This window comes from Trichosurus vulpecula, chromosome 2 (genome assembly GCF_011100635.1).
Source record: "Trichosurus vulpecula isolate mTriVul1 chromosome 2, mTriVul1.pri, whole genome shotgun sequence".
In the NCBI taxonomy this organism is placed as follows: domain Eukaryota; kingdom Metazoa; phylum Chordata; class Mammalia; order Diprotodontia; family Phalangeridae; genus Trichosurus; species Trichosurus vulpecula.
In genome coordinates, this window is record NC_050574.1 from 373,293,822 (window position 1) to 373,310,690 (window position 16,869).

The following is a 16,869-nucleotide window of genomic DNA, read 5'->3' on the forward strand; positions in this document are numbered from 1 at the left end:
GAGCTCTAAATTTATAAATGACTTAAATAGTGGGCCTTGTAGTTCAAAGAGCACTGCCTCTGGAGTCAGAGGGACTTTGTTGAAATCACACTTCTTTTTCTTACTATCTGTGTGACTTTGGCCAAGTTACTTAAATTCTCTGGGACTCAGTTTCCTCAGCTTTAAAATGAGAGAGGGAAATTAGATAATTCTTGAGGTTCCTTCTGGCTCTGATTCTTTGTAAAACTTAGCAATATTCATTTATCACACTACTATTATAGAAATTTTTGTTACTTTTCAAAGATTTGATATTCTGATAACATTTATCTCAACAAAGCACAAGCCACATGTAGGCTACAGAGCAATAATTTTGAGATCCCTGGCCTAAAATGTTACTTGGAAAGAGTTCTCTGAAATTGTATATTTATGAAGTTGTAAGAAACTAAATGGATTATCCATAAAAAAATGGAAATACTCTATATCAATATGCAGGAAGGGATCAAATTTCACAAATTTTTAGGTTCCACTATTACCAAAACCACCAATGTGATTGGAAAGAAATGACCATTTTGAGTGAGTTTACCTTCAAATTCTGATACTGATAATAGTCACGATATTTCGATGCTAATCTCAATACCTTGTTTTCTTCATTGGTTTCCATAAAATTAAGAAAACCATAATGTAAAGGTCTTGGAGAATTATAACCTGAAGATAACCTAAGAGAAAAAAATAACTAATATTTATGCTGCTGATTATGATACATTGTATTTAAAACCCTCCAAATAAACACCATGTAAGATCTTGGGCTAGTTATCATTTAAAGTCCTCTAAGCCTCAAATTCCTCACCTGTAAAAGGAAGGAGTTGAACTGGATGGCCTTTGAAGTCCCAGTTAAAAATCTGTGATATTATAAAACTTTTTTTTTACATACCCTAAAATACACCAAATCTGATGTTATCTTTAAGACTAGTATACAGCTTAGAAGGTTTCTTTTTACAACTTTCTAAACAAGTTTTGCTATTCTAGCATCAATAATAGAGACATGAAAGATCAATGCAGATCTAAACATTCAAATTAACTCCATCATTAAAGTAATAATGAGTAAAGCCATCCTCAGAGACGTAGTAAGCATCGGAGGTACTTGAGGAAGTCAGATCTCCTCACATTCCACCAGGGGGCCTCCAACATTGACTTACTCCTGGCAGGGCTGAAGGGGAAGGAAGACAATCATTCTCACTCATATTGCCCTATCCTATCCCGGTACATAGTTCCAGGACTTTCTCCAAAAAAAGAGACAAAAAGTAAGAATAAAGACTCTGCTCACTGCTACTTGGAATCAATTAACAAAGCTATGAATGTCAAAGCAGTGGGAAACACTGCTCCAAATATTCTGCTATAGGGCTGACTAAAAATCATATATATCTTTACTACTCCCAACTTGATATTTCATTTTAGTTTTGGAGAAAAAATAAATATGAAATAATGCTCATCCTCTCCTCTGACTGTACATAATGCTTGTTTTTATATTTTTTTAATGTAATTGTCTTGTAATGTTGTGTATCATATCTCTCTATGTTGGTGTTTTATTTCCCTGATCAGGCTGTCAGCAACTTGAAGGAAAGGATGATCACAATCTTACATCTCTCTATAACACTTATCATGTGTTCAGCACATAACAGGTGCTCAAAAGATGTTGGATGATTTGATTAGTTGAGATGAGCTGGGGATTTTCAAAGCAAACAATTTTTAAAAGAGAAATAGAAAAGTATAAATAAAAAGATGATTTAAATAAAGAAATAAAAGAAACCTGTACGACTGGATTGTCCCTGCTTCTTGTTACCAAAAGCTACTAGTGGTTCTTAGAACAACTGACCATAGCAACTCTATACAATTACTAAAGATCTAGTATCAACTTACTTTTTCCCATAAAACGATTTCCTTATTTGATGATTTCCGTGTTTTGAACCTTTGAAAATTAATTACAAAATTCATCAATAACACCACTTATTTTAATTGTAAAAATTAACATACATCATTCTTTATTTTAACTGTTATATGAGCAGTCTCAGGTTTAGAAAAGATTTGAAATAGAAAACTAACATATTTAGTATAATTGGTAGGTAAATGAAACACTGTCATACAACCCAGCTCTATTTGGTACAATAAATATATTGGGTTTCTATCAGAAAAGGGAATTCCACCAATGTAAATTACAGCCCTCTATAATTAAGCAGATAAGTCTCGGTGAATTGTCTGAGGCACAGAGAGGAGACATGACTTGTTGAGGGTCACACAACTGTAAGTGTCAGAGGTAAGATTTGAACACTTACTCCAAATCCAACATTCCATACACTATACCAGAGGTGGGGAACCTGCGGCCTTATGGCAGAACACTATGTTCCCTATACTGCAGCGGTGGGATTCAAATGAATTAACAACTGGTTCTCCACGGAACTGAGCCTAGGCACTGCTCCTGCTAACAACTGGTTCCAGGAACAAACCTAAAATTAGGTACCAGTTCTACTGAACTGGTGCAAACCAACTGAATCCCACTACTGCTCTACTGTAAATATTCAAAGCAAAAAAGAAAATACTGCACTACATTACTTAAAAGTACCTCGTAATTCTTCCACTTCTTTTTGTAATTTTACGTTCTGCTGAGTAAGATCCTTCATTCCATCAGGGTAGTTTCTGCAAAGATGCTGAGCTCTCTCATTTGCTTCTAATGCCCAGGCATGCTCCCCCAGCATTGAGAGAGCATCACAAAAACGATAATGGCCCTGTTATATATAAAGACAAATTCTAATTTTTTTGAAAATATGCCCAAGTTAAAGAAAGAAGACAAATAAATATCTTTCTTAAAAAATTTAAAAATGTTTAAAATGTTTTAACTATTTTATCAATAAAAAATAGGTGCGAGATTAATTATTTCAAGAAATAAAATTACTTAAGTAAAAAGCATGAAAAATAAGTAAACTGATAAGTAATAGAATTAGCCAATTAACTGTCAAAACAATTACTGGATAGTTTGGTCATGAAGAATATAATTTGGGGTTTTGTTTTCAGATTTTTTTTTACAGTAAAATACAGCAATAATTTAACTGTTTGTTTTAAAGAACAGTAAACTGTATCTTTGACTTTAAGCCAAAATGAATTTTAAAACTCACATAACAAACTTGGAGGAAAAGTTGTTTTGTTCCAGGAAAATACAGACTTTGTCAATAATATAGGATGGCCCTGCCAAGAATCTTTAATCTGTATGATTAGGGGAGGAGAAGGAGGGAAGGAGTTTGCATCACACAACTCCAAGTCTAAAAATATTACTAATACATTCAGTGAGATCAACTTCATCAATTCAACAAATAATTTAACAAATATTTCTACTATATGCAAGTCGTCAGTACTGGAAGTACAAAGACAAAAATGAAAGTCTTTACCTTTAAGAAGCTTACATTCTGTTTAACAGGGTACATTTTATATACATATAGGTAAACACAAAGTAACTTCAGGAGGCAGAGCACTACACTGGGGCTCTGACACTGGGGATCAAGAAAGGCTTCTGGTAGAAGGTAGAAATCGAATTCACCTTTGAAGGAAGCCAGGGATTCTAAGAGGCAGAAACAAGGAAGGAGTATACTGAAGGCACAGGGTATGGTCTACCCAAAGGTATTATGACGGAACATGAAATGCTAAATTAAAGGAACAGCTAGCTACTAGGCCAGGACGGCTTGAATACAGATTACATATAGGGGAATCATTAAGCGAGAGCCTGAATGTAGAGGACTTTGAACGCTAGGCTGAAAACATTTGCTTTTTCACTAGGAGCAATGAGAAGAAGGAATTATCAGGGACTAAATTCTTAGCCAAACAAGGACAGAAATGGTTACCAAAGATAAAATTGCTAATTTTAATTATGGAAAATCTTTCATAACTAAGATAAGCAGTAAATGGTTACCTGGGGAAAACAGTTTTGTACCAAATAACTCTGATAAGGGTTTAATATCAAAGACAACCAACAAAAATACTGAAGGCCAAAAGTCATGCTCCAGTAGTAGATAACTGAACAAAGGACAGGAACAAATAGTTGATAGGATCACAGATATAGAGCTAGAAGGAACTGCAGGTCATCTAATTCAATCCTCCTCATTTTTATAGAGGATGAAACTAAGATCCTGGGAGGGAAATTTACTTCCCAAAGATCACAAAGGAAATGAGCAGAGGCAGGATTTGAACCCAGGTCCTCCCAGTTCCACAGACAGGTTCTCAAAAGGAAAACTACAAGGTATTAACAACAGTGTATAAAAGAATGCTCCAAAGTATGAATAAAAAATATGAATCAAGACAAACCTGTTGTTTCAAGTTACAGCCAGTAATTTGGTAAAAATGACAAAAGAAAGTAACAACTAATGTTGGAGAGTCTGTAGAAAGGCAGGAACACAAATGCACTGTTGGTGAAACTGTAAATTATTCAATGATTCTGAAAAATACTTTGGAATTTTTCAAAGAGAATGAAGAAAACACTGCATAACAGGTGGGAAGTTATGGGTGTAGAATATTGCATATAGTGTCAATCTGAAAGGTATAGGAACTGGCTCTATTATTTTCTTTTTTAATGGCATGACCCTTTAATATTCAGGTCACATTTTGTTTTTTGTACATCATGGTATATGGTATAAGATATTGGACTAAATCTAATTTTTGTTAGATTGCATTCCAGTCATTTCATTTCTTGACAAATTTCTTTGAATTATTGACAAATAGGGAGTTTTTTCTTATGTAGTGTATGTTTTGCCTTTTAAAAAATATATTTTACTTTTTGTTTGTACATCTCCTGTATTTCTCCCTATATCCTTCTTCCCACTCATTCCTTATATAAAAGAATTTTCAAAAACAACCAAAACATAAAAAGCCTAAAATTACATGCAATGTTCCACACCCATTTACCTTCAATTTTGCAAACGGGGGTGGGGGTGAGGAGATAGAGCGGAGCATCTTTTTTTCTTCTTAGAGGCCAAAGCTATTCTTTTACAATTTTACAGCATTTAATATCTCTTTTTGTGGTTGTTCTTTCCATTTACGTTGTTGTACTCAATATATGAATTATTTTCCTAGCTCTGCTTTACTTTGCTTCCATCCTGTAAACTTTCCAGTTTCTTTGGATTCATATTTATTTTTTCTTTTTTGGGGGGGGCAGGGCAATTGGGGTTAAGTGACTTGCCCAATGTCACACAGCTACTAAGTGTCAAGCGTCTGAGGCTGAATTTGAACTCAGGTCCTCCTGACTCCAAAGCCGGGGCTCTACTTGTTGCGCCACCTAGCTGCCCCCACATTTATTGTTTCTTACAACAAAGTAATATTCTATTACATTTATGTAACACAATTTTAGTTCTTCTCCTCTTGATGGGCATCTACTATAATCCCAGTTCTTCTCTAGCACAAAAAGAGCTGCTATCAGTATTTTGGGGTATCTGGAGACTTTTTTTCTTTGTCTCATCGGAGTATATGCCTAGCAGTGGAATCTCTGGGTTAAAAGGCTATGAACATTTTTATCACTCTAAAACAAATTTAAATTGCTTTCTAGAACAGTTGTACCAATTCACAGCTCCACCAGCAATATTTTAGTGTTTCTGACTTTCCATAATCCCTGTTAACACTATTTTCACCTTTTGTCATTTTTACCAATTTACTGAGCATAAGGATGAAATTCTAGAAATTAGTCATCTGATATATTCTTTCATATTCATACGGTTCTTTGCAATTCTTTTAAAAACCATATTTCAAAGAAAATCATCATCAAATAAGGAAATCCATGTCTTTTCTTTACTGTTGTAATTTCTTTCTCTTCCTTTATTGCTATCACAGACATTTCTAGAAAGACACCAAATAATAGGAGAAAGGAGATATCTTTGCTTTATGCCTGAATTTACTGGGAAAGATTCCAGTTTCTCCCCATTGCATTAGATTTCAGATACATTGCTGTACCTGACTTCATCAGAAGCGAAAACCTGTCTGACCCCAGCTTCCCAGGATGTAAATATTCCAAGGCTAACAAATCCAGAGACTAAGGATTAAAACTCTTATCAGCTCTTCCTGGAAAGATGGCACTAGGGTTGTCTCCTACTTCTCTGACCCTCATTCCTTTTTGGGGAAATTAGAAAAAAAAATCCTCACTTTGCTAGTCCTATAGATAAAAGGGCAGTCTTCCATTTGTATCATACTAGTTCTTTGTCACAAACTATACTTACATTTCAACTAGAGCATAGATACCACCACCCCCGCTGGGACCCCTCAACTGTGTGCTGCTCACTGTAGCAGAGGGGCTAGTCTCTGCTATCATCTGTTCTCCTCCTCTTTTGAATAGTAAGTTTGATAAAGCTATCTCTGTGTGCCAGTCATTCTTCATTTAGACAGGCCGGTACTATAATGTCCATGTTTTTCTGTCTTCATCATGACATTTCTTATCATACGAAAATATTCCATTAAATTAATGTATCAAAATTTGTTTAGACATTCCCTTATTGATGGGTGCCCATTTTGTTTCTATTTTTTTTTTGCTAGTACAGAAAGTGTTACTATGTGTTTCCTCACATTTAGGCACTTTCTCTTCTTATCAATGACCTTCTGAGGAGATGTCCAATAGTGGAATCTCTGGGCAAGGTTTGTACAGATATTTTAGTAATTTTATTTGCATAATTCCAAATTGTTTTCCAAATAGCTATATTGATTCACAGCTCCATGAAGTCACTAGTGGACCTATTTTTCCACAACTCCAGCACTGAATTCTCACATCTTTTTCATCTTTGACAATTCAAGGGGTATGAAGTGAAACCTCAGGATTGGTTATTATTTGCATTTTAAAAATTGTATTAGTGAATTATTTCATATAGTTATTAAGAGTTTGCAATTCTTTTGAGAACTATTAATTCATACCCTTTGACCACTTATCCATTCAGGAATGGGTATGTGTGTGTGTGTGTGTGTGTGTGTGTGTGTGTGTGTGTGTACGTACATATACGCATATATAGTATCTTTCATAAAACCCTTATCTGAGAAATTTGATACAAAGATTTTTTTTCCATTCAAACACTTTCCTTTTTACCCTAACTACATTAATTTTGTCTACGTAGCAGCTTTTCAGTTTCATGATAATTCATCATTACTTCCTTAGACTTCTTGTTGTCTTGGCCTGCAGAGAGAGATGCACTTACTTTACCTTTTACACATAATTTTTAGCTGAGCTGAGTTTTGAGTTGGTAAAGATTAGAGAAAATGTCTAGTTCTCCATCTTGTTAGTCATGTGACCTAGAAATATATATTCTATATTTTCAACTGGATTTTCTCCCTTTTGAAATCTTTAGTGTTTCAATCTTTTCTCTTTGCATTATCCAGTCACTTACTTTATGAATGCTGCTGCTTTGACAGCAGGTACTCCCTGAGAGCTAGATTATAACACTATCTCAGCCTCTTCACCTACCATAGGATTAACTTTTCACTGGCTTTGCTCCCTGCCGTAAGCAGCTTCTGAGGAGATAGTACTAGCCCCCAGATAGATTTCAATTCCTTTTCCTTCAGGTCTACTGCAACCACACAACCACTATCACTATTACTTTGTCCCAGTTCCCTGTCTAGCTCTTGTACTTTACTTTTCTGGCTAATTAGCTTCTGATGCATTTTGTAGGGTTGTGGGAAGATGGAGAGGGTGTTCTGGACAGAGTATCTGCAACCTTAGGATTTTCTAACCTACTGGCCACACTAGGTTGGAAAAAAGTCTGATGCCCTTTCTCTGCTCCTGACATGGGCTCTGCAGAATCAATGCTCTTATGCCAGCAAAGTCTCTTTAGCAAGAGGAAAATATTTGTGTGGGTGCCCATGGGGTGATGTGTGCCTCCCTATCACAACATCGAGGGAGGTGAAAGGTTACTGAGTGACTGCATTAAGGTTTATAATACTCATCACGAGACTATAGTTCTTTAGATAGACAGGTGATTTGAATTCTCTAGCAGAGTTCTTTAAAGAGCAAAGTACAATTCTCTATTAAGGATCTAACACCTTCAAGAACCAGACATTCTAATAACCTTTTATTTTAGAAGCTGACTTGAGAAACAACATGAAATCTGAGTTTTCTTATCTGGAAACCAAAACCTGGTCACTCACAGATCTTCTCTTGCTGTAGCTAACAAATTTATGGCCTGAACACTGTAATTTGCACAGTTCATCTACCTGGTAGCATGCTGCCTTTAAATGGTCTCTGTTTTATCCTTAAAGCATCATACAAAGTAATATATTTAAGATACTTTAAATCATTTTGGAAATAGACAAGGATATGTAAGTGTTATTTTTAGAAATGGATAGAGCAGGCAGATGTAGTAGAGTTGGTAAGTGAGACAAAAATCCCACAGAATCAAAACTATCTTCTCTCCATAGCAGGTCTCCAAGATGAACATGTTGTAGTAATATGATTAAGGGAATTCAGCATACCAGATTCATCATTAAAGGTTAAGTCAGTTGGCCTGAGACTCGAGGGTATGAGTTGAGATTGGCCACCAATACTTCCTTCTTCCTCCTCCCTTCCTTCCCTTCACCCTGCCCTGTGAAGGGTTGGGATCAGGGTCTATGAGGGGAATGTGGTGGAACAACAGAGAAGGACAAGGGGCATATTAACATTCCTTACCACATACTCAATCTGAAGCAAATCCTCACTGAATGGAATAGCAAATAGAATTGTTTGCACTATTTAAACTGTTATTTCTTCCCCACCTCCATTTTTTTTTAAATCAAGCCCCGCTATACTTGAATTTAAGTTAAATGTGAGTAGGATGTGACTCCATTCTACATCAAAGGCATCATCAAGTCTACATGTGCCTGTCTATAATAGTGCCTGTTCTCAATTTCCTAGCCATGAAGGAAGCAGCCATTAAGAATCTAAGGCCTTAACCAACTACTAGATTTGAACATTCTCCTAATGTAGAAAGAAACATCCCTTCGCACAAAGTGTTGCTGAAAACTACATCATGGGCATATTGGAAGATAACTCTTACTATATATGATATTATGTTTTATATTTATTTTGTAGCCCTCCCACAGTATACAGCATAGAGTATGCATATAGGAAGTGCTTTATAAATAACTGCTAACTAATTAATATAACAATTGTTCCTATTCTGTAGCATAGAATAAGACATCATTGAAAGCCTAAGATCTGGTAGCAAATCCCAAGGGGGAAAAGAACAAAAAAAGTTCCCATGAATTATAGGCCTCCTATATCAGTTTCAAATCATAGTCACTCTCATCATGGATCTTTTTTGACCTGAGTAAAACATAAAGAAAGAATTATACATTATCTATTTTAAAGTTCAAAATAGTTTTCAGTGAAACTTCTCCTTTGGGGGGAAAAAACTTTTCTGATTAAATGTAATATAATTGATCATAATAATTATTTACTTAGTACCAACTATATCTCAAATGTCAATTTTTAATACCAAGTATCTATGCAAATGTTTTATAATCATTAAAGCATATCACAGAACCTTCCTATAAGGCAGAAAAATAATGCTAACTTTTTTTGTCCTAAAACTGTGATTTAATAGATGTAGGGAACTCCAGGTGAGTAAGTAGTTCCAGCCCCTACCAATGCAAAATTATAAATTACAGTCTTAAAACACTAACTGTAGGCACTGATATGTTAAGTGGAACATCCTGGGGTAACAGAGTCAGTATATGTCAGAGGGAGGGCTTCAATATGTGTCTTCCTGACTTCAGTCAATTCACTATCTATTATTTCATGCTGCCTCTTCTTGTAGAGAAGAACCTAAATCTGATAACAAGCAAGGTGTATAAGGTGACAAGGAAACAGGAAAGGCCAGTTACTCTTTTACGGACTAATAACAGACATTATTAAAATACTACCAATAACAGAATGAAAATTTATATTTTGTATCCTAACATCTAGTCTTGGTAGTTTTAGCTCACTGTCTCTCAAGACTACACTATTGCAAAAAAACACAACTAAAGCAAAATACAATTACGAAATCTGATTTAAATACCTATAAGGTAAAACAAAGCCATGAAGTAACACACACACACACACACACACACACACACACACACACAGCAGGTTTAATTTTTATGAAGTTATTTTGCACAAATAGTTTACTAAAGGAAGCAACATAGAAGAAACTAACCTTTGGCCAATTGTATTTCAGAATAGTGGCCCTTTTTCCATCACCAAGTGCACTCCTTAAAAAAAGAAAACAAAAACTTTTTATAACATTTACTGTGAAGCACAAATTGTTTCAGACAAAAAGTTTCAGACATATTGCCTGCTGCAGTCTTACTCATTAGTAATACTTTCTGCCCTGAAATAATTAAGGACTTTTGATCTTTAATACAACATAAAAATATCAATCATGTAACACACACACACACACACACACACACACCCTCTCTCTCCTTAAATAAGGATATTTTTCTACTAAAAACAATGCTCATGGCAGTATTTTGAGGTTATCTCTACATTTCATTTCAACTAAGTTTATTAACCACCAATAGTAAGGTACTAAGGACACAGAATTAAAAAATAATTAAGAACCTGCAAAGTCAGACTATGATAAAATACAAGTGTAAAGTTGTTGGGGGGGGGGTGTGGGGAAGCCTGGTGATTTGCAGTGACTTGATTATTGCAGCAGTAATCCTCATCAGTGAAGAATCTATGATATCTAGAGAAGAACTGGAGAGGGATGAATAGTGATTAAACCATTTACTCCTTTTTGTTTTCTGCTACATGGTTATCCTACTAGGACAAAACTAGAAGCAAATCATAATTTTAGTGGGTGGGAGAGTTACAACCCACAATTAAAAAAAAAAAGATGGATTCCAAAAATACCCTTTAAGCATTGCAAAATGTTCATGTTTATTATAGCTAACTCCAACCCTAATCATAACTGACCCCAACCCTAATATCATAGGACAAACTAATATTTACTCAGCTATAAAAACTGAGCCTTTAAAATTCCAAAGTGAACGTAACTAGTAACTCAATTATTTTTTTTCACATATACCTCAAACCTTTAAAATTCCCAGGGGAAAACAGACTTTTAATTCAATAACAAACTGTGTATCGTAGGCAAGTTTTGAAAATTTCTACTAAATTAATTTCAGTTTACCTGGAACACAAAATTGAGTTGCCTGGCTACCCTGGTCTCAAAACAGCAAGGTGGAAAAAACAGACAAGGTCACTTCAAATCTCCATGACCCCATTTGGGCTTTCTTGGCAGAGATATCAAAGTGGTTTGCCATTTCTTTCTCCAGTTCATTTTGCAGACGAGGAATTGAGGCAAGCAGGGTTAAGTGACTTGTCCAGGGTAACACAGCTAGTAAGTATCTGAGGCTGAATTTGAAATCATGAAAATGAGTCTTTCTGATTCCAAATCTAGTGCTCTATATCAACTGTGCCACCTAACTGTCCATTTAATGCTGCTTACCAATTGGAAAAATGTAATTTTTCAAGTGGGAAATTATGTAAGGGAATATTACATGTATATATGTATTTATGTTCACACACACACACACACACGAGAAAATAATTAAATGTCAGAAAGGCTGCTATTGTAGTTAGTAAAAAAAAATTTCTAGTGATTTCTAAAAAGTCTCTCTGCCTGACATTCTGATCTATGTGAACTTTCCTTTCTACAATTTTTATTTTCTCTTAAATAGCACACAGAAAAAACAAACAACTCCAAACCCTCACTATTATAAAGGGTATACAGGATGCATCCAACAGTAGCAGAAACTAATTACGAACACTGTGCAAGCCACTATATAGGGTTTATATTTAACTGTTTTCATAAACAGATCACATCCTAATACAATCCAAAGTCCAAATTGAGAATTTTAAGTTAGTTTAACAAATAGTTGATCTGACTCATTCATTCAGTTCTGAAATATATACATTTATACACATATGGATGTATATATAAATGTAAGCACAACAAAGGACAACAACCAACCAACCAGCCTTGTCAATCATAACCTATTTCAACTCAATTATGCCTGCCTATCTTTTGCAATTCTCTCTCTGTTTTTCCAGTAAGCTTGCCACAGGAGGCCAAAATTTGGGGGATCTTTCTTTCTCTTCATAGTGCAACAAGACCAGAGATCACTCATCTGTCCACCTGTCCCTGTCATCCTTCACCCTTGCCAGGCAAATAATCTATCTTCTCCCTGATGAAGATTCTTCTTTAAAGTTCCTCAGGAACTACCCATTTAAGCTTGATCAATAAATCAATCAACAAGTATTTATTATGTACCTGTTGTTTGGCAGACTCAATGCTAGGTGCTAAATATACAAATGCAATAAATGGAACAATCCCTAGCTACTTTCAATGAGCTTATTTTCTAATGGGAGACCATAGGTAACAATAGCTAGCATTTATATATTCAGCTTACGATGTGCCGGGTGCTATGCTAAGTGTTTTACAATTATTACCTCGTGTGATCATCATGACAATCCATAGAGGCAGGTGCTATTATTATCCCCATTTAACAGGTGAGGAAACTGAGGAAAACAGGCAAGTGACCTGCCCAAGGTCACACAAATAGGAAATCTCAGAGGCTGGATTTGAACTCAGGTGTTCCTGACTCCAGTCCCATCTTGAGAAAGGAGGCACAAACAGTTGAGGGGTTTAGGAAAGGCTTTATGTAGAAGATGGTACCTGAACTATACCATGAAGGAAGAGAGAAATTCTCAAAGAGATGAGGAGGTAGAGTATTTCAGTGCAAAGGCATGGAGAAGCGAGATGGAGTGTCATGTGAGAAAAAGAAAGACAGTTTGGCTGGTTGGCAGAGTGCTGGGAGAGAGAAAAAAAATGTTCACTGAGGGTAGAAAAATAGGTTGATGCTAGGTGGTGAAGAATTTTTGCTATAGAGGACTTTACATTTGATTGTTCAGCCAAAAGGGTACCAGTGGAGGTTGGAGTGGGGAAGGGACATAGCCAGATGCATTTAAAGAAATCCATTTTGGCAGTAGGATGGAGTACTGACTAAAACAGGGACAGACTTAAGGCCAATGATGAAGTTGTTGAAATAAATCTGGGTGAAAGGTGATAAAGGCCTGAACTAAGATGGTGGCTGTGTGAGTAGACAGAAGAGGTCAGGTGCGAGATGTTGTGGAGATAAAAATAGTCAGGATGTTGCAAGGGAAAGGATATGTGGCATTTGGAAGATTGAAGAGAAAAGGATACTACCAAGGTGGTACACATGGAAGACTGAAATAAATATGGAAGTCTGGAAAAGGGCAAGGTGGGAGGGAAAAGCAAACTTGACTTTTCGATATACTGAATTTGGGTGAGTGAAAAGTAGAATCTACAAGTACAGATGAAGGGGCTGGGCAGGGGGATCTGGCTTTAGATGAACCTCACTCAATCTGAAATGGACAAAGGAGGACTGAACACACATTTACACATTCTGGCTACCATTTCTTCATATAGCAACTAAGTTAAGGGTTTTTGATTAATGTTTCTAAGGCTCTTTTGGACTCCTCCTTATGGTGGTAGGTTCACATAGGTTCAAATGCTGCATCAAATTATTATTCTTGATGATGTGATGTTTTTGGTCCATTTATCCACTTATCATTATCATTAACTAAATCAAATAGGTCAGAACTGAGGTTGTTTCAATTGCATGCTACCTTTTTAACAAGTCAGTGGTCTGATCATATAGATAGCTGATTCAGGGATAACTCATATTAATATCAAGTCTTTTCCTGCTGAACTGTAATCAATTTCATTATTTTCTGTGATGTTATTTAATGCTTACCATATCTATTACTTATCAATTCTTTTCTTTTAAAAAAAGTATTTATGATATAGAGAGGCCTAGGGCTTCTGGGTATTCTACAACTAGTTGGTCTCTGTCATTCCTAATTCCTGATCCATATTTTCCAGGGTATTTCTCACCATCTTTACTTACTCTACTCTTTGTAATGAAGTCACTGAATATCAAAGTACATGACAGTTTAATTTGGAAGGACTTACTGGGTTCTATACAGAATTTTCTATATATTCATTCTTTGCAACAGATGCCAGTACATGAACTGTAATTAAAGTTCAGGGGGGTCATTTTTCCAAATGTTCATATGAGCACTGGAAATTAAGATGAGCAAATGTCCTATGAAACAGTGTCTGCCTTTGGGTGTATGATAAAATGAATTCCACTAACTCAATCTCTCCAAGTAGCACCCAGGAGCCACCCTTTTGTTTAGCTGAAACTTCCTGCTTTTCTTCTGGTTACTCACTCTCTAAAATAAATAAATTATTGGTTTCTTTTACCTTCTAACATTTAATAATACTTTTTCTATGCTTTAAAAAAATTAAGCAAAAAATAATTCAAGGAAAAAAAGCAAATAATGTTCTTTTAGGCCTATAGAAGAGATTTTAGTCATATAAATATCTAAATTAGAAGTTTCAATCAGATTTTTCTATGTGCCTATGATATACAAGGCAGCATAAATATGTCACTGCTTTAGGGATCATAACAAACATCTAAGAACACTTACTTGAATTGACCAGTACGAAGGAAACAAAGAGCTCGATTACTATAAAGTAGGTGATTTTCAGGTCTTTAAAAAAAAATACAAAAAATATTAGTCAAGTATATTACCTGGAAACCACAAACTTACAATAAAGTGTTTAAATAAAGCCTTTTAAGTACTTTATATTTGCTGATGACATTTCCTTCTTTTTTCAGCTCAACTCTGATCATTATTTTAACTGAACTAGGGAGACTGAGGTTTTCAACTGTGATTGACAAATGCGAAGATACGATTTCGGTTACAGAAAGTCAACTTTATAAGAATACGTTACACAATTTCATGATTATTTCCATTTAGTTACAAGTGCTAAGAGAATTACTGACAAACTGGTCATAAAGTGAAATTCTACATGTCAAATTATCCCATTTCTCCATCAACTCTGACGGTATCATTACAGACGTGGGTTGTTCTTGTGAAAAAATAGTAGGTTTTTCTTGTCAAAAAAAATAATGACCCCACAATGTAACATAAAACTTCAGAAAACAGCAAACTTAAAAAAGTCATTGGTTCACAGAAAAAATGTTTTCCCTGATGCTACTATTAGTAACATTCAATATGCAATTATATTTTGGGATAAAATATTTAAAGATAATTTTAAATTTTCCATAACAGCTTAAAGGTCTTTAAATAGCTCAAGTTAAATAACTGAATATTTTATTTTTAAATATACTATTAGTGAGGAAATACATCATTATTTTTTTACTCAGAACTGGTTTTAGAGCCACCTGGTTCTAATGCAGGTTGCTATGTCTCAGAAATAAATAAGAAAGGTTAACCTGAAGAAGGGAAAACTTGTTCTCTTCTTTCTTTTCTTCTTTTTAATCATTCTCTCTAAATCATCAACAGGAATTCTGTCCATTTATTCTTACTCACTTTTCTTCATATGACTATAGTTAGTGTGTATATATTCTTCTTTTTACTGGGTTTTTTGTTTGCATTATGTTATTTCATAAAGGTCTTTCCAGATTTTTTTGTGTTCTTTATACCTGTCAGTCTCAGCTGAAGTCAAAGTATTCCATTACATTAGTGTACCACAATATAACCACTTGCCTACTGTTGGACATTATTACTATTTCCAATTTTTTTGTAGTTACAGTAAATATATTAGAAAAATCTTTGAACCAAAAGCACCTTTTTTTTTTAATGTTTGTGATCACAGTACCAGGTATACTTCCAACAACATTACTGGTTCAAGAATAGAAGTAGGGACTTCAGTCATAATTTTACTGGTAATGAGAAAACCCAAATAAGGAAACTCTCTCTAACCAATACAGGCAGGCATTCTCTCTACTACTTAAATTCACAGAGTTGCCCAGGGCACTGAGAAGCTAGACAACTAGCCCAGATTCAGACAACCAGTATGTGTCAGAGATCAGGCCAGAGCCTAGATTTTTTTTGTTTTTGGCTCCAAGACCAGCTCTCTAGTTACCATGACATACTGCCTCTCATGATTTAAGGATACAATTAATTTTTTAAAAGTTCTTGAAATTTTTATTTTTTCCAATCTAAAGCATTTATTTTCTTTCTCTCCCACTCCCAAGCTGAAGAAAATCAAAATCCTTGTAACAAATAGTCAAGCAAAGCAAATTCCTACACAATTAATTTTGTAACTTTTATTGCTTTTGCCAGAATGCTCTTCAGAAAGACTCAAGTTTGCAATTCTACCAACAATAAATAAGTGGAACTGTTTCTTCATCACCTTACAGCCCTGGATTCTATTGCTTTTAATTATTTTTGCCAATTTGAATTGTTTTAATTTGGATCTCAGATTATTTTGTTTTGTTGTTGCTTAGTCGTTTTTCAGTTGTATCTGAGTCTTCAAGACTCCTTTTGGGATTTTTTTGCCAAAGATACTGGAGTGGTTTGCCACTTCCTTCTCAGTTCATTTGACAGATGAGGAAACTGAGGCAAAACGACTTGCCTAGGATCACACAGATAGTAAGTATCTGAGGCCACATTTGAACTCAGGAAGATGAGTCCTCCTGACTCCAGGACCAGCTCTCTCCACTGTGCTAGCTAGCTGTTCCTCTGATTATTAGTGAAGCATTTTTTTCAAGAGATTATTACTATTTAGTATTTCCTCTTTTGAAAACCGTTTATATCCTTTGGGCATTTATCTACTACAGCCTGGAAGTTACCACTATGACTTTGTAGTATTACCAAATATATTTTAAATTTCAAATTTTAAAGCTGCTATTTTTTCAATCTACTCTTCTTTTTTCTGTTTTTTTTTTTTTTTTTGCTGTCCAGAAACTTTTTCCTTTAATTTTCTTAAGTGTATCTCTCGTCCCCATACATTTCTT

At 35.0% G+C, this 16,869-nt stretch overlaps 1 protein-coding gene across 1 annotated transcript in view; it reads right to left on the reverse strand.

The window, feature by feature from the left end:
- TTC3 (tetratricopeptide repeat domain 3) overlaps positions 1-16,869 on the reverse strand; it is a 142,871-nt gene that overhangs the window by 91,198 nt on the left and 34,804 nt on the right. The window contains exons 10-14 of the mRNA XM_036747973.1: positions 14,531-14,593; positions 10,161-10,215; positions 2,597-2,759; positions 1,897-1,945; positions 563-695 (exon numbers count right to left, since the gene is read on the reverse strand). Coding sequence (XP_036603868.1) covers positions 563-695; positions 1,897-1,945; positions 2,597-2,759; positions 10,161-10,215; positions 14,531-14,593 — 463 coding nt within the window. The remainder of the gene's footprint in view (positions 1-562; positions 696-1,896; positions 1,946-2,596; positions 2,760-10,160; positions 10,216-14,530; positions 14,594-16,869) is intronic.